General features: G+C 38.2%; 3 protein-coding genes across 4 annotated transcripts; all 3 read left to right on the top strand.

The window, feature by feature from the left end:
• The first annotated feature begins 221 nt into the window (after positions 1 to 221).
• On the top strand, positions 222 to 4,089 carry LOC113683306 (uncharacterized). Its single transcript, XM_089211522.1, has 6 exons — positions 222 to 1,428; positions 1,688 to 1,980; positions 2,145 to 2,259; positions 2,808 to 2,844; positions 3,059 to 3,185; positions 3,465 to 4,089. The coding sequence occupies exons 1-6, from the start codon at positions 1,335 to 1,337 to the stop codon at positions 3,981 to 3,983; spliced, it is 1,185 nt and encodes a 394-aa protein (XP_089067648.1). The 5' UTR covers positions 222 to 1,334; the 3' UTR covers positions 3,984 to 4,089.
• Positions 4,090 to 9,707: 5,618 nt separating this feature from the next.
• On the top strand, positions 9,708 to 14,507 carry LOC149042073 (putative skeletal organic matrix protein 5). Of its 2 annotated transcripts, XM_089211546.1 has the most exons (6): positions 9,708 to 10,290; positions 10,550 to 10,842; positions 11,010 to 11,124; positions 11,674 to 11,710; positions 11,925 to 12,055; positions 13,627 to 14,507. In XM_089211546.1, exons 1-5 carry the CDS (start codon positions 10,197 to 10,199, stop codon positions 12,043 to 12,045), a joined length of 660 nt encoding a protein of 219 aa, XP_089067672.1. In that variant the 5' UTR covers positions 9,708 to 10,196; the 3' UTR covers positions 12,046 to 12,055; positions 13,627 to 14,507. The 2 variants fall into 2 exon arrangements, with proteins under 2 accessions (XP_089067672.1, XP_089067671.1); XM_089211545.1 differs by lacking the exons at positions 9,708 to 10,290; positions 10,550 to 10,842 and having other exon boundaries at positions 11,012 to 11,124.
• Positions 14,508 to 15,485: 978 nt separating this feature from the next.
• LOC149042072 (uncharacterized) lies at positions 15,486 to 19,314 on the top strand. The gene is made up of 2 exons (XM_089212112.1): positions 15,486 to 15,567; positions 18,308 to 19,314. Exons 1-2 carry the CDS (start codon positions 15,486 to 15,488, stop codon positions 19,312 to 19,314), a joined length of 1,089 nt encoding a protein of 362 aa, XP_089068238.1.
• The last annotated feature ends 2,828 nt before the right edge of the window (positions 19,315 to 22,142 follow it).

The following is a 22,142-nucleotide window of genomic DNA, read 5'->3' as shown; positions in this document are numbered from 1 at the left end:
CGACCTGAATGTGCCATTACAATAAATAATAAACTATTGCTTTTTTATTCATTCATGAATTGAATCATTAATTGTTGATGGAATGATGGATTGGTGGATTTTCTTTCATCTGAAATGCTTACGTTTCATTTGGTTTGTTTTGTATCTTGAGGCAATTTACGTGATCTGAAGCATGCCCCGTATGATACACGCGCGTGTGATCACAGTCGTTCTATGAACAATTTCTTTTTAGATCAGCGAACCTGAGGAAAGTATAGCGAATATACGCATTAAACCTTGGAGCTGAACGATTTCTATGCTTATGGCTAAAATTTCCTTATTGAAATAAGAATTTAATGAAATATACATACTTAGCTTTCAGCAGTAAGGGAGCAATTGCAAACAATTTTTCATCTCCGGTAACCTTTTCATATCTTAATTTAAAATCTTCCTTGAATGGCTTTTTGTAACTGACATCATAAGTGAAAAGGTGACAATGTGACTCATTTGTCTCAACTCTAAATGACACGGTGCAGCCAGCTTAAACGGTAACTACTAGAGACATACATCAAATTTTAAAAGGCTATTATAGTTTTCAATACTGATATGAAATTCCTTCTATCTTTAAAAAAAAAAAATAATAAGCTGTTTCACCTTTTGACATGAAATTATAATCTTTTACCTTCGATTAGTTTATTAGGAACTCACCTCAAAGCGATTTTCTCAGCTCGGGATAACGTTTTCTTACCAGATTTCTAAACTTCAAGAGCCAAACAAATTTCATTTGATATAAAGGAAAAGGGCAAATTCTAACTTTTTTATCCTGTCGATAATTTTTTTGAAGCTAAAAATTCGCGAAAAGAAAACTAAAACGTTCGGTCGGCTTGTTTTCGTAGCTCAGGATTGCATTTAAGGACGGAAAGAAAGTTGTTGTTATTTCAAATAAGTAGAATGACAAGCGCAAGAGCACTTCATTCACAAGTTTAATTTAAACACTGCAAAAAATTAAATTTTGAGGCTATATCACCGGCGGGATATATAGGTTAAGAGGAGAAATTTCATAATTACACATGCAGCACGCTTGGTAAATGTCAGTAAAAAGCGTTTTCCTGTTAGGCAACAACAAGAACCGAACACCTCGCTTTCTGAAATTCCGAAAACGTTGATATTCTGCCGAGGTCCGCAGGAATTAAATGAGCATTTCAGCGTGTGTAAAATATTATCAAGATCTCGATAAACTGCATTGATACCCCCCAAAAAAGGGCAGAAGAACAAAGTCTACCACAGCAGCACGGTTCTTCCACCCACGCAACTCATAACTGAGTCAAACCACATCAGATCCAGAGAGCACCGTAATGTTTCATCGTTTTATATGCCGTTATTTCGTCATGTTATTCGGAGTACCGTTGTCTCTTTTGGGACATGATGATGGGACATCTCCTCCAGGAGGTAAGATTTCTTTTGCCTATTGGCAAATCAAACATTCCTTTAATTACATGCTTTTAAATCGTCCGTAATTAAAATATGTCTTAGGGTTCAGAGAGCACCGATAGCAGCCATCGCTGCTGTTATGAAAATACACACAAGACATCATCTCCTGAGTGGACATAGCCAGTGGTATAGTTTAAAATATTGTGGCGCGGAATTTGAAGAATCATACAGTGAGTCTGCAATATTGTTTTCATTGATATTTCCTGTTTCCTTGCAGGAACACCGGTTTTGAAGCAAAAGTTCACCTTTTCATCCAAGACTTTCAAACAAAGTCTTTTATCAATAGACGAATACTTTTATCTCACTGCGCCTAAGGTTGGAACATTCGCGGCATTCGATGACTTCGAATGCATCTTTTCATGCCTGAGGAATCCTTCATGCTGGTCGATAAACTTGGCGGTGGCAAAGAAACGCGATGCAAAGATTTGGTGTGAGTTGCTGTCCTCTCATAAGCATAGATTTCCTGAGGAATTCAGAGAAAATAGCACTTCGCATCACATTTCCATTATGGTAGGGCTCTTTCCAACACACAATAAAATACAGTGTAGTTTAATTTCTATGAATTTAAGTTCCTTGTCACTTAATATTTCTGGCCGTAAAGGCGAAGAAGTGACTCGTATCTATTCAATTGATGAGAGTGGTATGTGAAAGTTTTTTTCATCTTCTTTTGGTAGTCTCCATGTTTTTCCTCCCCATGCCATAACGGTGGTAGCTGTGTGACAAGCCACAGAGATCACTCGTTTGAATGTGTATGTAAAAATGGCTTTTTCGGAGAATATTGTGAGAAAGGTTTGTACGCTTTCTTAATTTGCTGTGATTCCACTGACATTGACAACGTTTCTTTTTTTTTTGTTTTTTAATTGTGCAATACCATTCTATATTTTTACTCAGAATAAGTCCACACCTCCAAAGTTCAGAGGCATTGCTCAGGGAAGGGGTCCACGGGTGCATGTAACAACCCCCACCGCCACAGAATGATTATTTGCAAATTATTACAACCAAGCTCACTTCAAATATCATCAGATGCTCATGTATAAATTCCAAAAAGAAAGCAGAGCTTTCACTTTGGAGCTGATGAAGACCCTTCCCACATCTCAGACTCTAAAAAGGTTTTACTGTGCGGTATTAAACCATTAACCTGCGTTTAAACTGAATTGACTAAACTATTTACTAGAGACATAACTTGAGATACCAACTCGAAGTCCATTTCGAATACAAACCCTAACATGAGCTCGAACACATTCATTTCGAGGCTGTTACCTAAAAACCACACTTTTCACTTCTTTTCCGTTTCTAGCGATATAATGTATTTCTCAGATCATCTTTTTATCTTCCAGCTGTAAAATCATGCAAGGAGGTATATGATGCATCCAAGTAAGTGACAATAACTGCTTGCTCTTTTAAACCGATTTATCTTGTAATTTCCTCACCTAAGACGCTGAAGACACAGATGTGACCAGGTGGTTGGAATCCCTTTGGACCAGCATATAATGTTTCATAGAGTTTACCGCGAAAATATTAATGTTATAAATTTGTTTAATAAAGATAAATAATTGCTTCCTTACCTTCTCGAACTCAACTTTAACAGATCAAATACGAGTAAACTGGTTTCCCTTCATCTGGGCTCACAGCCAATTAAAGTTCTTTGTCACATGGGAGATTTTGGATGTGGACATGGAGGATGGACGCCAGTCATGAAGATTAACGGCAACAAGGTACAATGCAGAATCGATTTTTTATCGATTGTGTGCCATGATCGAACACTTGAGAAATATTTCTCCACAGGTGCTGACTGACTTATTGACAACGAGGGCGACTTCCGCTCTCTGTTCATGTCTCCGGCTGACATCTCCTTGACTGAGAGGAAAGATATTATATGTCAAGTGGGTTGGGGGAGGGATCGTCTCAAACTTTCTAAAAACGATCACGATGATATGGTGGATAATTAAAAAACCAGTAATAAATATAAATCATCTTATAAATTATTCTCCCAGAGTACCTTTCACTATGATTCTGGTTACTGGAGTGATAAAACTGAATACAACACTGCTGGAGGAGAGACTGGATTCGACTCAAAAGAGACCAAGTTGCCTACTTACTGGGGCACATCCTTCTCAAAGATCTGTCTCGGTATGAAGATCGGTGAACAGATCAGCTTCATTGTAATCAATATGAAGGCCACCTCTCTTTACACATTGATCGCTGACGGAAGGTACCGAAACACCTCGTTGGGTCGTGACTCGTGGAAGACACTCATTGGCCCAAAGGCTTCGTTACAGTTTGACTGTAACAAGGAAGGATTTAATGTTATGTGTGGCGAGTCTCATTACTCCAAAGCAAGAATCGGCATCGCTACTAACAACCAGAATAAATGCGACTCCTGCGACTCCAGGATTGGCTTTGGTACAGGAGGGCAATTTGATGACAATAACACGTGTGGAAACGAGGCTGCTCGTTCACCGGATAATGGAGATAAACACATTAAAGCCATGGGTTACATTTTGGTTCATTGAAACCAAAGAAACACACGGAAAGTTCATTCAGATGTAAAGATTAGATTCAGAGTGATTCAGACTTTGGAAAATTTAGTAAATAAAAGCGTTTTCCAAAATCTTAAAAGATGTGTTTTTTAATTAGTGGTATATACATCAAAGACTGCAATTTTATTCGAGATGTTTTCGGTAATTTTCTGAGACATAAATCAAAGTTTAAGAAGCGTTGAGAGGTTCCAATTCTGATATCACTTTACTTTATAAAAAGTTTCATTTAGGCTGACAATTTTTAAAATGACAAGTTTACACTCAACGCGATTTTCATCCGGCTTAACAAAATTTTTCCCCTGAAATCTAAACCTCAACAGCCGAAAAAACACATCTAATCGAGAGGAAATAGTAAAACTCCTATTTCTTGGCAAAGATTCTCCCTCTCCAATACTTTTGCGGCCATGAAATGTAGGGAATATAAAAGGGCGGAAACAAATTAACCGTAGACTGATAACAAATGCAAGAGAAATTCAACTACATGTTTGATTTAAACACTGCCGCGCGGGATCTTTAAAAAGAAAGCAACCCTGCATCTTCATCTTACATACATGATGCCTGGTAAATGAGAGTAGAAAGCGTTTTTATGGTTAATTGAGAATGAGAAGCGAGCAATATGCTCTTTGGAAATCCAAACACCATTGATATTAGGCTGATGTCCGTGGAAAAATATGGCTTCCAGGAAGTATTAAGACAACAATCCAGACCACCTTTAATTGTATTAACATCCGCATTTAAGGACAGACGAGCACAGCAGCAAGGTTCACCTACCCACGCAAACTGGTAACCCAATGAAATAGCATTAGATCCAAGCAGCACCGCAATGTTTCATTCTTTCATCGGCCGATGTTTGGTTATTTTATTCCGAGTAGTGTTGTGTCTCTTTTGGGAAGTGATGACGGGAGCTCTTCTCCAGAGAAGAGTCAATTAGACTTTCCGAGAATTAAGCAATCTTCATAATGCGCGCTTTCAAATCCTTCTTACATCTTCAAATTTGAAAAACGCCGGTAGCGTTCACCCATTCACTAGTGCTCTGATAGAGATACAAAACCAGACAAATTTCCCAGGATAAAGCCTTTTTCTGGTTTAAAATTTTCCTTGAATTGAAAGTTTTTGGAAAATCTATTGTTCGGATTTTAATCTTTATCACAATTTCGAAAAAACAAACAAACAAATCATTTTCTGTCTCTTAGGGTTGCTATGCAGAGGGATTTTTCGATCCTGTTATTCTGTCCATGTCTGCGTCCTTAATATTCCGCGAAACAGTTTTCCATAAGCCCATTCTTTTTCCCTTTTCCTCTGAGTCTCTTGACTCATAGATAGCAGGCTTTTTCACCTAGATACAAAAATCAGGCACTCGTGGGGAATATATACTTAATACTAACTCCTATTGTTTCATGCGAGAAAAATAGAATGTCTAAAATGGCTGCAGAAATACTCGCTGATACGAAACAACAGCTGAAGAAGCACACAGAGGAGTCTGCAATATCGTTTTGAAGCCAGCTTCGAAAGAGAAGCGACCCTGAAGATTTGGATAACACTAAAAAAATTTATCTTTCAGAATGGCACCTATTTGCTTCTTTGCAGAAATGCCAATGTCGTAACACAAGTTCACCTTTTTATCCCACACTTACAAACAGTCTTATATTGAAAGAGGAATATTTTTATCTCACTGCGCCTGAGATTGGAAAATTCGTGACATTCGACGACTTCGGTGATCATGCCATTTGTAGTATACATTATGTTATAGTATAGATCATGCCATTTTGCCATTTATGGTATACATCAAAGAATTACACGCTTCTGATTGGCTGAAAACGATTACATTTTTTATTTAACACGAGTGCAAACTTTCAACACGAGTGCAAATTACAAACAGCGCGCGCTGTCAAAATTTCGTGTTCTGACTTTCTTTGATGCTTTTTCGTGTAAATTATTAATAAGTAATAACAATTTCTCGCGAAATTTGGTGTAATTAAGCACTTAAAAATTTTTTAAAGACTCCAAATTGCACGAGCCCTACGGGGTTGTGTAATTCTCTTTTCTTTGAAAAATTTTAATCGTGCTTATCAACACCATATCTCACTCGAAACTTTCACAAACTTTCTCATCGGGCCTTATTTTGAAGAAAAGTTTTCCCAATGATAAATTTAAAATTCTGCCGAAGGTTTCGTCTGAATTTTTGTCGTAGCACATTGGTAAAACCTTTCAAAGTCTTCAAAGGGATATAAGTTTCCTGGTAAAAATAAATAAAGGTTTATTGGCCGTTCTGCAGTTCGGCTGAATGAGCTATAAATGGTAATTTGTCAACTCGAAATTGTATCAATTATTGGCTTTAAGTTTGTTTCATTTTTTGCAAGTAGAGATGATTCAAGATATTTCATCATCGCCTACGAAGGTGGATTTGTCTCCAACTGAATTCAAACTCAGAGTTTCAGTTTTCACAAAATTATACATACAAATATATATTGGGCCAGTGAACATACATTCACATTAGGAAGTAAGATGTTTCAGAAGAAATCTTGGCCCAATTTCAGATCTAATTTTAAGAACTGACACAATTATATAAAATATGTTATATTCTGAAAGGGGTCGCAGGGATGTTTCTAAAACTAGTATTGGAGGTCAGTTAACTGATAACTGTGAACGAAAAGCTCAAAATTTACGGGGAAAATGGAGAAAATCAAAGCCAAATGAACTCAAGTGTCACTAAAAAATGTTTTAAAAGTCAAAGACGCGAAGTTATAAAGACAAGTTTGCGAAACATGCAACTTGCGAGATTTTTTCGCTTTATTTTTGTTGCATGTTGAATCAGGACCTAAAAGGTCAATGCCGATAGAAAAATTGGGCAGTTCTTCGCTGGTTTCGTCCATATTTCAAAGAGAAGGAAAACTGCGCTGCAGCTTAACAGGACGGAGACTCTGAAGCCAGGTAACAAAAATTCTTACGTCATCTTATTTAGGTACGGGTGTGCGTAAATAAAGATTTTGTTCATAGCGGCTCAACAAGACTTATATAGAGCAAGCACGCGCTATGTTATAAATGCTCATTCCTTCAATCAGTTCGATTTTTAGATGACTCACATGGGCATGTAGCCCGGTTTTGAGAGGGGAGTTCCCCAAAGCTGTGTCCTGAGTTCGATTCCGAGACCTTCCGTCACATATAGGCTAAGAGAAAACACTCACAATTTCTAATTTGACCTGAATTAGAGTAAAGAAGCTTAACAAGAATGTGCTACTACTATAAGCTATTGTTTATTTATTACTCGGGCTTTCCAAAGGAAACGCCCGGGTTCAAATTCCAGCGTCGTTTTTCGTTTCGTTCGGTTGCAAATCGCTGTCAAGTCCTTGACACGCATGGCTGCTTTGGAAAGACTTACATTTTTACTCATATGCAGTCAAATATAATAAACCAACTACATGTCCGTATATTAATTGTCGTTGACTTAATGGCTGTTATAACATGCCTAATTTTAAAACAAACATGCTGAGGGGTGTTACTAAGCTGTGGATCAGCAGACCGCGGAGGCTTTGGAACCTCTGGTACCTGATTAACCTATGGAACCCTCATTTTTCTCCTTTTTTTTTTTTTTGGAGAAGAAAAGTAATGGGAGAGACTAAAAAAGTCTTAACGCTGTTTGAATCTTTGTTTTTGGGTATAAAGAAGAATACTTAAAAGAAAAATATGTTTTAAATGTCCTTGATGTCTAACTTTAATCGTGGCGACATTCACAGAACTAATACAAGGGTACGTAATGTCATAACGAGCAATTAGCCGTCACCTACCGTGTTGTTATTAATTGAACAATAGTTTGAAAGCTCTAATGCTATGGGTACGGTGATATTCGAATAACGCCTCATCCGAAGGCTCTCAGCAAACCTTTGAGCCCTGTTAAAACGATCATAATAGTTGGTGATAGTCGACGGTAGTTTCAGCTTTCATGATAGCTGATGATAATCGATGATAGTCGATGATAGTCGATGATAATGCATACAAAAGTTCGTGTTCAAACGCGCGCGATAGTTGTACATAACCTTGTAATGAGGAACATGAGCGTAAATCAACATCATCGCTTGTGATACCTGTACAATTTTGGGGCGATCATGGTGTCTGGAGCGAATTTACAGCGTTTTTGGTTTGCGTCACTCACAGACTATCTCGGAAAGGATTATGTAAAGGGCAAAGCAGATTAACTAAAACCGAACTAAACTGCCCTAAATCAGCCCAAACATTTACACGATGCAAAGGAACAACCACTTGAGCGAGGTAAAAATGGTTTTATTCAGAACTAGTCCAGAACTGTTAAAGGTCTAGAGCGCGACTGTTTCAGTATTGCCATGCAAACCCATGTATTTCACCCATCGCACAACGTGAATATATTGGCGTATTCGCGGATGCTCACTTGGGGAACTTGGGCTTCCTGAAGTTGGACGTCAAGGTAGAGAAAAAACATATTTATCTTTTAACGTTATCTCCTTTATAACCGAAAACGAAATTTCGAACAGCATTACGGTATTTTTAGGTTATATTTTATTTCATTACAATTTTTTTTCCAAAAATTAATGATTCCGCAGGTTCGGGTGGTTCCGAAGGTTCCACAGGTTCCACTGGCTCTGGAGGTTCCGCGGTCTGCTGATCAATAGTTTCCTAACACCCCATGCTTAAGCGAAAATAAGAATTAAAGACGCATCAAAGAGGTTCATTGTATACTCTACCCTAACCAGATAGATTTTTTAAATGATTTATATAGGTGAAAGGCATAGCACGGTTTTGAGAAAAGCATTTCCCAAAAATATGGCCTGGGTTCAATTCCGAGACCTTTACTTACATGTGGGTTGAAAGATAACACTCACAATTTCTAATTCGACCTGAATGTGCCATTACAATAAATAATAAGCTCTTGCTTATTTATTCATTTATGAATTGAATGATAAATTGTTCATGAAATGATGGATTGGTGGATTTTCTTTCATCTGAAATGTTTACGTTTCATTTGGTTTGTTTTGTCTCTTGAGGCATTTCACGTGATCTGAAGCACGCCATGTACGATACACGCGCGTGTGATCACAGTTGTTATATGAACAAGTTTTTTTTAGATCAGCGAACCTGAGGGAAGTATAGCGAATATACGCATTAAACCTTGGAGCTGAACGATTTCTACGCTTATGGCTAAAATTTCCTTATTGAAATAAGAATTTAATGAAATATACAAGCTTATCTTTCAGCAGTAAGGGAGCAATTGCAAACAATTTTTCATCTCCGGTAACCTTTTCATACCTTAATTTAAAATCTTCCTTGAGTGGCTTTTTGTAACTGACATCAAAAGTGAAAAGGTGACAATGTGACTCATTTGTCTCAACTCTAAATGACACGGTGCAGCCAGCTTAAACGGTAACTACTAGAGACATAAATCAAACTTTAAAAGGTCATTATAGTTTTCAATACTGATATGAAATTCTTTCTATCTTAAGAAAAAAAAAAAAGAAAAGAAGCTGTTTAATCTTTTGACATGAGATTATAATCTTTTACCTTCGATTAGTTTATTAGGAACTCAACTCAAAGCGATTTTCTCAGCTCGGGATGACGTTTTCAAGAGCCAAGCAAATTTCATTTGATATAAAGGAAAAAGTCAAATAACTTCTTTATCTTGTCGATAATTTTTTGGACGCTAAAAATTCGCGAAAAAAAAACTTAAACGTTCGGTCGGCTTGTTTTCTTAGCTCAGGATTGCATTTAAGTATGAAAAGAAAGTTTTTGTTATTTCAAATAAGTAGAATGACAAGTACAAGAGCACTTCATTCACGAGTTTAATTTAAACACTGCAAAAAATTAAATTTTGAGGCTATATTACCGGCGTGATGCCGAGTATATAGGTTAAGAGGAGAAATGTCATAATTACACATGCAGCACGCTTGGTAAATGTCAGTAAAAAACGTTTTCCTGTTAGGCAACAATAGGAACCGAACACCTCGCTTTCTGAAATTCCGAAAACGTTGATATTCTGCCGAGGTCTGCAGGAATTAAATGAGCATTTCAATGTGTGTAAAAGATTGACAAGATCTCGATAAACTGCATTGATACCCCCAAAAAAAGGACAGAAGAACAAAGTCTACCACAGCAGCACGGTTCTCCCACCCACGCAACTCATAACTGAGTCAAGCCACATCAGATCCAGAGAGCACCGTAATGTTTCATCGTTTTATATGCCGTTATTTCGTCATGTTATTCGGAGTACCGTTGTCTCTTTTGGGACATAATGATGGGACATCTCCTTCAGGAGGTAAGATTTCTTTTGCCTATAGGCAAATCAAACATTCCTTTAATTACACGCTTTTAAATCGTCCGCAATTAAAATATGTCCTGGGGTTCAGAGAGCACTGATAGCAGCCATCGCTGCTGTTATGAAAATACACACAAGACATCATCTCCTGAGTGGACGTAGCCGGTGGTATAGTTCAAAATATTGTGGCGCAGAATTTGAAGAATCATACAGTGAGTCTGTAACGCTGTTTTGATTGATATTTCCTGTTTCCTTGCAGGAACACCGGTTTTGAAGCAAAAGTTCACCTTTTCATCCAAGACTTTCAAACAAAGTCTTTTATCAATAGACGAATACTTTTATCTCACTGCGCCTAAGGTTGGAACATTCGCGGTATTCGACGACTTCGAATGCATCTTTTCATGCCTGAGGAATCCTTCATGCTGGTCAATAAACTTGGCGGCGGCAAAGAAACGCGATGCAAAGATTTGGTGTGAGTTGCTGTCTTCTCATAAGCATAGATTTCCTGAGGAATTCAGAGAAAATAGTACCTCACATCACATTTCCATTATGGTAGGGCTTTTTCCAACACACACTATTATAATACAGTGTAGTTTAATTTCTATGAATTTAAGTTCTTTGTCACTAAACATTTCTGCCCGTAAAGGCGAAGAAGTGACTCGTATCTATTCAATTGATGAGTGTGGTATGTGTAAGTTTTGTCCTTCTTCTTTTGGTAGTCTCCATGTTTTTCCTCCCCATGCCATAACGGTGGTAGCTGTGTGACAAGCCACAGAGATCACTCGTTTGAATGTGTATGTAAAAATGGCTTTTTCGGAGAATATTGCGAGAAAGGTTTGTACGCTTTCTTAATTTGCTGTGATTCCATTGATATTGATAACGTTTGCTTTTTTTCTGTTTTTTAATTGTGCAATACCATTTTATATTTTTACTCAGAATAAGTCCACACCTTCAAAGTTCAGAGGCATTGCTCAGAGGAGGGGTCCACGGGTGCATGTGACAACCCCCACCGCCACAGAATGATTATTTACAATTTATTGCAACCAAGCTCACTTCAACTACCAATCAGATGCTCATGTATAGATTCCAAAAAGAAAGCAGAGCTTTCACTTTGGAGCTGATGAAGACCCTTCCCACATCTCAGACTCTAAAAAGGTTTTACTGTTCGGCATTGAACCATCAACCTGCGTTTAAATTGAATTGACTAAACTATTTACTGGAGACATAATTTGAGATACCAACTCGAAGTCCATTTCGAATACAAACCCTAACATGAGCTCGAACACATTCATTTCGAGGCTGTTACTTAAAAACCACGCTTTTCACTTCTTTTTCGTTCCTAACGATATAATGTATTTCTCAGATCATCTTTTTATCTTCCAGCTGTAAAATCATGCAAGGAGGTATATGATGCATCTAAGTAAGTGACAATAACTGCTTGCTTTTTTAAACCGATTTATCCTGTAATTTTCTCACCTATGACGCTGAAGACACAGATGTGACCAGGTGTTTGAAATCGCTTTGGACCAGCAAATAATATTTCATAGAGTTTACCGCGAAAATATTAATGTTATAAATTTGTTTAATGAAGATAAATAATTACTTCCTTACCTTCTCGAACTCAACTTTAACAGATCAAATACGAGTAAACTGGTTTCCCTTCATCTGGGCTCACAGCCAATTACAGTTCTCTGTCACATGGGAGCGAGATTTTGGATGTGGACATGGAGGATGGACACCAGTTATGAAGATTAACGGCAACAAGGTACCGTGCGGAATTGATTTTCTATCGATTGCGTGTTATGATCGACCACTTGAGAGATATTTTTCCATAGTTACTGACTGACTTATTGACAACGAGGGCAACTTCCGCTCTCTGTTCACATCTCCTTTACCAAGAGGAAAGATACTATATGTCAAATAGTTTGGGGGGGTAGGATCGTCTCAAACTTTCTAAAAACGATCTGGGCCCGGTTGTTCAAAACTGCGATTAGCGCTAATCCACGATTAAATAGGCTAATCGCCGATTAAATTTAAGTCGCCGATTAGTTTCTGTTGTTCAAAGCTCGATTATTCCTAACCTTCGATCAAACCAAGGGTTAAATCTAACCCTGCTCGCTAGGTGGATTAAATCCTTAATCGGCAGATTAAAAAATAAAAATCACAACATGGCTGACTTGTTGTATGGTTGTGTTGGTGTTGATGGGCGAAGAAAAAGGAAGAAAAGAGAGTTTAGGAGCATCGGTTTCACGATAGATGGATATACAGACGAAGAATTAAGAGCAAGGTATCGCTTTTGAAAGGAGTCTATAGAGTATATTACCGACCTTTTGGCAGATAATCTTCGTCGTAAAACCAACCGCAATCATCCTCTCTCCGCTCTCCAACAAGTCCTCATTGCTTTGCGCCTCTACGCAAGTGGCAGATTGTATTTGAAGCCGAGAAGAGAAGAGTGGGCCGAGGCAGACTTTTCGGCGCCATTTGTTTTTTTGTTTACATGGGAGTACATGTAAAAGAAAATAAGAAAGAAACAAAAGTCTAAAGTCCGTTAATTTTCACTTTGCTTTATGTTTGTTAGCGAAGTATACATTTTATGCAAGGTATGGACATTGAGAGGTATTACAATAATGTTTCCATTTCTAAACTTACCTGTTTCAAACCCCTGTAACCCAGTAAATGACGGTGTGTCACTGAACATGTTTATTATTTTTAAACTGGCTTCTGATGGGTTCGGGGGAGCAGGGCCACCACCTGTCTTCTTCTGTTCACTTTTAAAGGAACTGAATTCTCTTTTTGCGTGACTCTGGAGGTTTTTCCACTTGTCTCGTACTTCCTGCGTTGATCTTGCTGTCACACCGACGGCGTTTACCGCCTCCGAGATTTCTTCCCAAATCTTGTTTTTTTTTGCATTTGTTATACTGTTGGTAAATTTACTTTGAAGAATGTCCATATTTTCTTCAAATTTTTCCGTTAAAACGGAAATTTCAGCGGGTGAAAAGTTTGCTTTCCGCACTTTCTTCGCTGGAGAAGCCATATTGACAAAAATAAATTTCCGGCAATTTTATGACGTAAACTGGCACAAAATAAATTATAATTAATTAATATAATTCATTTTATGCTTAATCGCGGATTAGTAAATCGACCGAGTAATCTCCCTTTGAACAACCGTTTTTTAACCAACGATTAACTAACCCACGATTAAGAAATTTAATCGCCGATTAGGCCTAATCGGTGATTAGTTTAATCGCGGTTTTGAACAACCGGGCCCAGGATAATACGGTGGATAATTAAAAAACCAGAAATAAATTTATATCATATTATAAATTATTCTCCCAGAGTACCTTTCACTTTGATTCTGGTTACTGGAGCAATAAAACTGAATACAACGCTGTTGGAGGAGAGACTGGATTCGACTCACAAGAGACCAAGTTGCCTACTTACTGGAACACATCCTTCTCAAAGATCTGTCTCGGTATGAAGATCGGTGAACAGATCAGATTCATTGTAATCAATATGAAGGCCACCTCTCTTTACACATTGATCGCAGACGGGAGATACCGAAATACCTCGTTGGGTCATGACTCGTGGAAGACACTTATTGGCTTAGAGGCCTCGTTGCAGTTTGACTGTAACAAGGAAGGATTTAATGTTATGTGTGGCAAGTCTCATTACTCCAAAGCGAGAATCGGCATCGCTACTAACAACCAGAATAATTGCGACTCCTGCGACTCCAGGATTGGGTTTGGTACAGGAGGGCAATTTGATGACAATAACACGTGTGGAAACGAGGCTGCTCGTGAACCGGATAATGGAGATAAACACATCAAAGCCATGGGTTACATTTTGGTTCACTGAAACCAAAGAAACACATGGAAAGTTCATTCAAATGTAAAGATTAGATTCAGAATGATTCAGAATTCGGAAAATTTAGTAAATACAAGCGTTTTCCAAAATCGTAAAAGATGTGTGTTTTTTAATTAGTGGTATATACATCAAAGACTGCAATTTTATTCGAGATGTTTTCGGTAATTATCTGAGACATAAATCAAAGTTTAAGAAGCCGGGAGAGGTTCCAATTCTGATATCACTCTACTTTATGAAAAATTTCATTTAGGCTAACAATTTTTAGAATGACAAGTTTACACTCAACGTGATTTTCATCCGGCTTAACAAATTTTTCCCCTGAAATCTAAACCTCAACAGCCGAAAAAACATATCTAATCGAGAGGAAATAGTAAAACTCCTATTTCTTGACAAAGATTCTCCTTTTCCAATACTTTTGCGGTAAAAAAAGAAAGCAACCCTGCATCTTCATCTTTCGTACATGATGCCTGGTAAATGAGAGTAGAAAGCGTTTTTATGGTTAATTAAGAATGAGAAGCGAGCAACACGCTCTTTGGAAATCCAAACACCATTGATATTGGGCTGATGTTCGTGGAGAAATATGGCTTCCAAGAAGTATTAAGACAACAATTTAGACCTCCTTTAATTGTATTAAAATCCGCATTTAAAGACAGACTAGCACAGCAGCAAGGTTCACCTACCCACGCAAACTGGTAACCTAGTGAAATAGCATTACATTCAAGCAGCACCGCAATGTTTCATTCTTTCATCGGCCGATGTTTGGTTATTTTATTCCGAGTAGTGTTTTGTCTCTTTTGGGAAGTGATGACGGGAGCTCTTCTCCGGATAAGAGTCGATTAGACTTTTCGAGAATTAAGCAATCTTCTTAATGCGCTTTTTCAAATCGTCCTTACATCTTCAGATTTGAAAAACACCGGTAGCATTCACCCATTCACAAGTGCTCTGATAGAGATACAAAACCAGACAAATTTTCCAGGATAAAGCCTTTTTTTGGTTTAAAGTTTTCCTTGAATTAAAATTTTTCGAACATGTATTGTTCGGATTTTAATCTTTACCACAATTTTGAAAAAAACAAACAAACAAATCGTTTTCTGTCTCTTAGGGTGGCTATGCAGAGGGATTTTTCGATCCTGTCACTCTTTCCATGTCTCCGCCCTCAACATTCCGCGAAACAGTTTTCCATAAGCCCATTCTTTTTCCCTTTTCCTCTGAGTCTCTTGACTCAACGAAAGTAGGCTTTTTCACCTAGATACAAAAATCAGGCACTCGTGGGGAATATATACTTAATATTAATTCCTGTTGTTTCATGCGAGAAAAATAGAATGTCTAAAATGGCTGCAGAAATACCCGCTGATACGAAACAACAGCTGAAGAGAGGAGAGAGAGAAGAGACACAGAGGAGTCTGCAATATCGTTTGAAGCCAGCGTCGAAAGAGAAGCGACCCTGAAGATTTGGATAACAATAAAAAAAATTTGTCTTTCAATATGGCGCCTATTTGCTTCTTTGCAGAAATACCAGTGTCGGAACACAAGTTCACCTTTTCATCCCACACTTACCAACAGTCTTTTATTGATAGATGAATATTTCATCTCACTGCGCCTATGATTGGAACATTCGTGACATTCGACGACTTCGGTGACTATGCCATTTGTAGTATACATTACACAAACTTTCTTATCGGGCCTTATTATGAAGAAAAGTTTTCCCCATGACAAATTTAAAATTTCTGCCGTAATCTTTTTTTTCCTTCTTTCGTTAGTCTCCATGTTTTCCCTTTCCGTGCTACAACGGTGGTAGCTGTGTGACAAGCTGTACAGATAACACTTTTGAATGTCTTTAAAAAAAGCTTCGTAGGCGAATATTACGGGACAGGCACTCTCAGCGGTTGTGATTGCAACTGTAGTTTGCAACATGTTTCATCTCAGACGCTCATTTAGTCTAAATGTGCAGCAATAAATTGTCAAGTTGCGAATAAACTGAGTTATCTTCATTGACCCTAAACTTGAAGTTCAATTAAAAGTTCAACTCGAAGTTCAAAATCTAACTAGCGCTCCAATTCAGACTCGATAATTCGGAATTCACCCAGAAAAAATCTGGATACCTTAGTCTACCATAGATCTTACAAATATCGTATTTTCCCACGTGTGTTTGATATCGCCAATCTGCTACTGACACGTCACTCTCCTTTCGCGCCACTCAGTCAAGTTAATGAATAAACGGCGAAGCCATTACCATTCTCAATCCAAGGTCGTTTGTCGGAATTTTTTCGGATAATGGCCGCTCAAACACTGAAAATATCAATATCGCTCGCAGACAGTGACGTTCAAACTTTCCTAGAAGAGGAAAAAACCAACAAACGGAAAGGAAAACCGAAAGTTACGTATTCAATGGTTTTGACAATGACATTTCTCGCGGCTGAGAACGAAAATCGACAATTGACCTATTTTAGCCGTGTACCTGAAATATTTCTTCCGTCGGCAAGGAACAAGTCAAAACCGGAGAATTTTGTATATTGAAAATTACGCCCATCGTTTGGTTTTGTATTGTTTCAACGCATTCTTTCATCTTGAACCTTAGCGCCAACACACTTTACGATTTTCATTCGGGGATTGTCGAACACTCGAAGAGAAATTCCATATCCACGCGCGCCCACATATTATTCGCTGCTCCTCGCTCCGGAATAGATAATGGAGATAAACACATCAAAGCAATCGGACGCATTTTAGTTTATTGAGAACAAAACGAAATAAAAATGGTCAGGAAAAGAAAGCTCGCTCGTTTAAAAGGTTAGGGTTGGAATCATAACGATTCGAAAGTTTGAATGGAAAGAAGATTAAAGAGAGCTTTTCAACTGTAATAGTGTGAGATTCTTATTCTTGTCATTTTCAATGGTCACTCTTCAATTTTGCCGAGGCTTTTGTATGTAGAATTTTAAATCTAAGATTACTTTGGCCTATTTTCTTTGCCGAGTGCAATTCTCAGGGAGACTCAAATCGTCCGCTGATATATTAGAAAACGAAACTCGCCAAAGTTAAGGCAACGATGTCGAGAAAAATTTCAATGAAATTAATATTTACCTTAACTTTTTCACAACTTCTAAAGAAAATGTATTTGTGAAATTTCGTCTTTGTAATTTTTCCTTGATCAAGACTTTTGAATGCGGTCTACAGCACAGACGATTGAGGCTTCTGACTTCCGTATAACGTGGTTCCAAAATTTTCGCCAATCTTCAATGGACCCGATGCTTCCAAATTAAGGAAAAACAAACAATCGCGTTTTTTAACCAATTTGCTGTCATGTTAACAGGATATCTCTGGATAAAATTTCACTGGGGTGAAAATACTTTAGTCAGCTTGTATTTGGCGTGCGATGACGATATTTGCAATTGGCGTAGGAATCAGTCAATGGAGTTTTGGTCAAAGGATATTAGTTTGATGTCACCGCCGCCAAAATTTGAAAAACGCGAATTTATTGCCAATTTTTGACTTGCAAAAAACTGGAAAATAACTGAATTCGCCTTACAGTCTGGGAGCAAATGTCATAAAATAAGGTCCCGTGTGAAGTTCGTGCTGAAAGCAAGCACCTAGTGTAAAAGTGTTCATTAGGTCCTACTAAACATGAAAAGTTTTGGTGTCAGCTTTGCCACTTGCTCAGACGGCTTTTCAGGGGGGGGTTAAATTCTGACCCATGAAATCCAGCGTGAAAACGAGGCTAAAACACATAATTCCTCATAACTTTGTTAATAACAGACAAAAATACACCAGACTTGCTCACATGATTGGGTATGATCCTCCCTGTTGGTTTATGCTAATTTACATAGGTCACGTGACCTTACGCATGAAAGCGAGGCTGAAACACATAATTTACTATAAATTTGTCAAAAAAAATCCTTATCATGCCAAACTTGCTCACCTTAGTCAGTTAGACATCTTGCATCGATTGGTGCCACTTTGTAGTGTCACGTGACCCCATACATGGAAATGAGGCTGGATTGCAAAACACGCCAAAGGTGAACACATCATCCAGGACAATAACGTTGACTCATTGTAATTCATATTAATGCTGTATGTATAGCATTTGAATGAAAAAAATAAAAGCTAAAAAGCTGCAATGATTATGTATTTCGTGTGGCTTATATGAGTTTATTATGAGCGATTTCTACAATCCTATTTCGCAATGGGAGACAAGTCGTTGTGGCATGGGGAACGGAATGTGAGGCAACGCACAGAGACGTCAGGCATTTACGAAGTACACAAGAAGAAGCCGACACGAAGATTATTTTACATGCTCTGGATGCCTCTGCTCAAGGTGCTACCCAACTATCTATATATTCTCCTGACACTGATGTTCTTGTTTTGGCTCTCCGACGGTATCCAGATTTGTGCTCCAACCCTTGCTTTGTTACTGGAACCGGCAGTAGTCGTAGAGTTATCAACTTGAAGTCAATCGCAGACGCCCTTGGGCCCACTAAGACGGCTGCGCTGCCAGCGTTTCATGCGTTGACCGGAGCAGATGTTACTGGGAGTTTCTCTGGAAAGGGAAAAGCCATTTGTTGGGATGAGTTTGATAACACCAGCACTCCTATCTTGCAAGCTCTTGCTAACCTCGGTTGTGGGGAACAGCCAGATGACGGCACAAGACGTGGAGTGGAACAGCTGGTTTTTCGGATGTACCAACCAAAGACAGACATCAAAACTGTCAAAGCCCTCAGATGGTCCCTCTTTAAGAAAAATCAAGCTGAGTCTGAGAGGTTGCCGCCCACACAAGCTGCTCTCCATCAAGCCATACTGAGAGCGCACTACCAGCTTCTTGTTTGGAACAACGATCATGTAGCAAACCCGGTGTTGCCCTCACCAGAAGGCTATGGATGGCAAGATGAAGATGGAAAGTGGGTACCAGTCATGAAAAATCTTCCACCAGCTCCAGAGGCAATTATACAGCTTGTCCGATGCAAGTGCGCCAAGTCCCTTGCTCTAACAACCGTTGTCGGTGTCAAAAAGCCGGACTTGTCTGTACTGATCTCTGTCTGTGCTCTGAAGATTGCCAGAACGAGTATGCTGAAAGTGATGATGAGTATGATGAAGACGAAGTCGAACAGGAAATTCCATAGGAATGGACAACAGAACAATGTATATAGATATTCAGTAATACTTTCATGACTGTATCTATAAAACAGCAGTGGTCGCTATTTTCATTTTCTGCCCTTGTTCCAATATACATGCGAAAATGAATACATGGAACCAGTATCATAAGTTGGCAAAATTATTGATTATGTGTACAAGATAAATTCTCAAATGGAGCCTCCGCAGTATTTGCTTTATCCGTCTTGTCCCTGTGCTATGGGCCATAGGACAATGATTAGTTGAAGTTTTTATATCTGAAATCGGATAACCAGATATGTATCTGCCTAGTAGTTGTTAATACATTTGGCAGGACAAATGCCATCCTACACGATGCTACCAGATATATCCAGCCTCGTTTCCATGTATGGGGTCACGTGACACTACAAAGTGGCACCAATCGATGCAAGATGTCTAACTGACTAAGGTGAGCAAGTTTGGCATGATAAGGATTTTTTTGACAAATTTATAGTGAATTATGTGTTTCAGCCTCGCTTTCATGCGTAAGGTCACGTGACCTATGTTAATTAACATAAACCAACAGGGAGGATCATGCCCAATCATGTGAGCAAGTCTGGTGTATTTTCGTCCGTTATTAACAAAGTTATGAGGAATTATGTGTTTTAGCCTCGTTTCCATGCTAGATTTCATGGATCAGAATTTAACCCCCCTTAAAAGCCGTCTGAGCAAGTTGCAAAGCTGGCACCAAAACTTTTCATGTTTAGTAGGTCTTAATGAACACTTTTACACTAGGTGCTTGCTTTCAGCACGAACTTCACACGGGACCACATTTGCTCCCAGACTATTAGTGCGACCCGGCTCTAAGAATCCAATTATCTCCCGGATCACATAGAAGAAAGTTAAAGAAACCATCTTTCGCAATTATTTTTTAAATTGGAGGTCGCACTTATTTTACGCTACTTGCTGACAGATTTTTCATTTGAACAAACAAAAAAAGCTGGAAATTAAGACATTGTCTTTCAGTGACATTTTCCAAGTGTACCAAGCCAAGACAAGAGCGGCTGAATATCATATAAATTACCTAACGTATGAAGGTAACATATATCACAAGCAGAAGTCAAAACTTCTTTCACTTTACAGCGTCAGACTCACTCCTGGTGGATGACCACTAATCGTTCGCTCGCGCAGAAGCCATCATGTTCACAATTTTCCATCTGCTCTTCCTGGCATCTCTTGCAGCCAAATCTTTTACAGGTTTGATTGTCTTTATTTCCTATATGATATTTTAGTTTTTTAAGCAATTTTCACTAGAACCCGTTGAGTTATTAGCTTCACACATTATCAAGAAAACCAGACATTTTTTGAGTTGCGGCACAAGTCGTGGGGATAAACTTTTTTTTTAGGCAAAGAAGTCAATAAATTTTTGTCATCATTATTATTTTCTTCTTGCTGAAACTAGTGGGAAGAACGAGAGGGGCTGAAAAGAAAAAGGAACGAAAAGTAGCCTAAAAAACATTTTAACAAGTAGATAAAGTATGAAATTGAGATAGCACAATTGTGTTGCTTTTAAAGTTCAAATGAGCCGAAGTGATCAGTGCTCATGACAAAACTAACTCAAACAGCTGACCAAAATAGATGCCTTTAAACAATGTGCGGAGCAAAGAATATTCGGTGCACACGAGTAAAGGAAACTTAATGGTTTAACATCATTATTTAGACTTCCTATTCCTTTTTCGCTAATTAATGCAGGCAGCTAAAGTGGCGAAAATTAAATTGATGCTTTTATCATTTAGCTAAAAAAACAGGTTTTTAAGGAAACTAACACTGACCCAAAACAAACAAAAGAATGGTTGTCTGATCCAAATGTTTTCCCGATTTTTCAAGTCCTCGCTGATAATTGGAAACCTACGATATTTAACCCTTCGCCCTTTCAGATGATTCACAATCGCTTTCTCGAACTTTGAATATCTAGAAACCGGAAAAAGGTTTTAGCCACATGCAAATGCTCTTTGTAACAATCATCAAGGTCCCGACTAAGTGCTTTCAAGCCGTATTTTACGAGGGAACAAGTGACAAGTCTGCCATTAAGTCACGACAGACTAAACACCCCTTTTTACATAATCGAAGTGCCTGAAATTGCTGTAAGTCAAAAAAGGAAGGTTTCGTTTGAATTTTTGTCCTAGCACATTGGTAAAACCTTTCAAAGTCTGCAAAGGGAGGTGAGTTTCCTGGTAAAAAACAAATAAAGGTTTAGTGGCCGTTCTGCAGTTCGGCTGAATGAGCTACAAATGATAATTTGTCAACTCGAAATTGTATCAATTATTGGCTTTAAGTTTGTTTCATTTTTTGAAAGTAGAGATGATTCAAGATATTTCATCATCGCCTACGAAGGTAGATTTGTCTCCCACTGAATTCAAACTCAGAGTTTCAGTTTTCACAAAATTATACAAACAAATTTATATTGGGCCAGTGAACATACATTCACATTAGGAAGTAAGATGTTTCAGAAGAAATCTTGGCCCAATTTCAGATCTAATTTTAAGAACTGACACAATTAAATGAAATATGTTATATTCTGAAAGGGGTCGCAGGGATGTTTCTAAAACTAGTATTGGAGGTCAGTTAACTAATAACTGTGAATAAAAAGCTCAAAATTTACGGGGAAAATGGAGAAAATCAAAGCCAAATGAACTCAAGTGTCACTGAAAAATGTTTTAAAAGTCAAAGACTCGAAGTTATAAAGACAAATTTGCAAAACATGAAACTTGCGAGTTTTTTTCGCTTTATTTATGTTGCTAGTTGGATCAGGACCTAAAAGGTTAATGCCGATAGAAAAGTTGGGCAGTTCTTCGCTGGTTTCTTCCATATTTCAAAGAGAAGGAAAACTGCGCTGCAGCTTAACAGGA

This window comes from Pocillopora damicornis, chromosome 7, assembly GCF_964200805.1.
Source record: "Pocillopora damicornis chromosome 7, jaPocDami1.2, whole genome shotgun sequence".
NCBI lineage: Eukaryota > Metazoa > Cnidaria > Anthozoa > Scleractinia > Pocilloporidae > Pocillopora > Pocillopora damicornis.
This window is presented reverse-complemented; position numbering and strand designations above follow the sequence as displayed.

What these genes read in the sequence shown, in the direction of transcription:
- LOC149042072 (XM_089212112.1), top strand. Translation starts at nt 15,486, where the DNA reads ATGGCTGCAGAAATACCCGCTGATACGAAACAACAGCTGAAGAGAGGA. An exon ending in ACAGAGGAGTCTGCAATATC is followed by an intron (nt 15,568 to 18,307) that starts GTTTGAAGCCAG and finishes GTTTATTATGAG; the next exon opens with CGATTTCTACAATCCTATTT.
- LOC113683306 (XM_089211522.1), top strand. Translation starts at nt 1,335, where the DNA reads ATGTTTCATCGTTTTATATGCCGTTATTTCGTCATGTTATTCGGAGTA. An exon ending in GAGGTATATGATGCATCCAA is followed by an intron (nt 2,845 to 3,058) that starts GTAAGTGACAAT and finishes CAACTTTAACAG; the next exon opens with ATCAAATACGAGTAAACTGG. An exon ending in TGAAGATTAACGGCAACAAG is followed by an intron (nt 3,186 to 3,464) that starts GTACAATGCAGA and finishes TTATTCTCCCAG; the next exon opens with AGTACCTTTCACTATGATTC.
- LOC149042073 (XM_089211545.1), top strand. An exon ending in TGAAGATTAACGGCAACAAG is followed by an intron (nt 12,056 to 13,626) that starts GTACCGTGCGGA and finishes TTATTCTCCCAG; the next exon opens with AGTACCTTTCACTTTGATTC.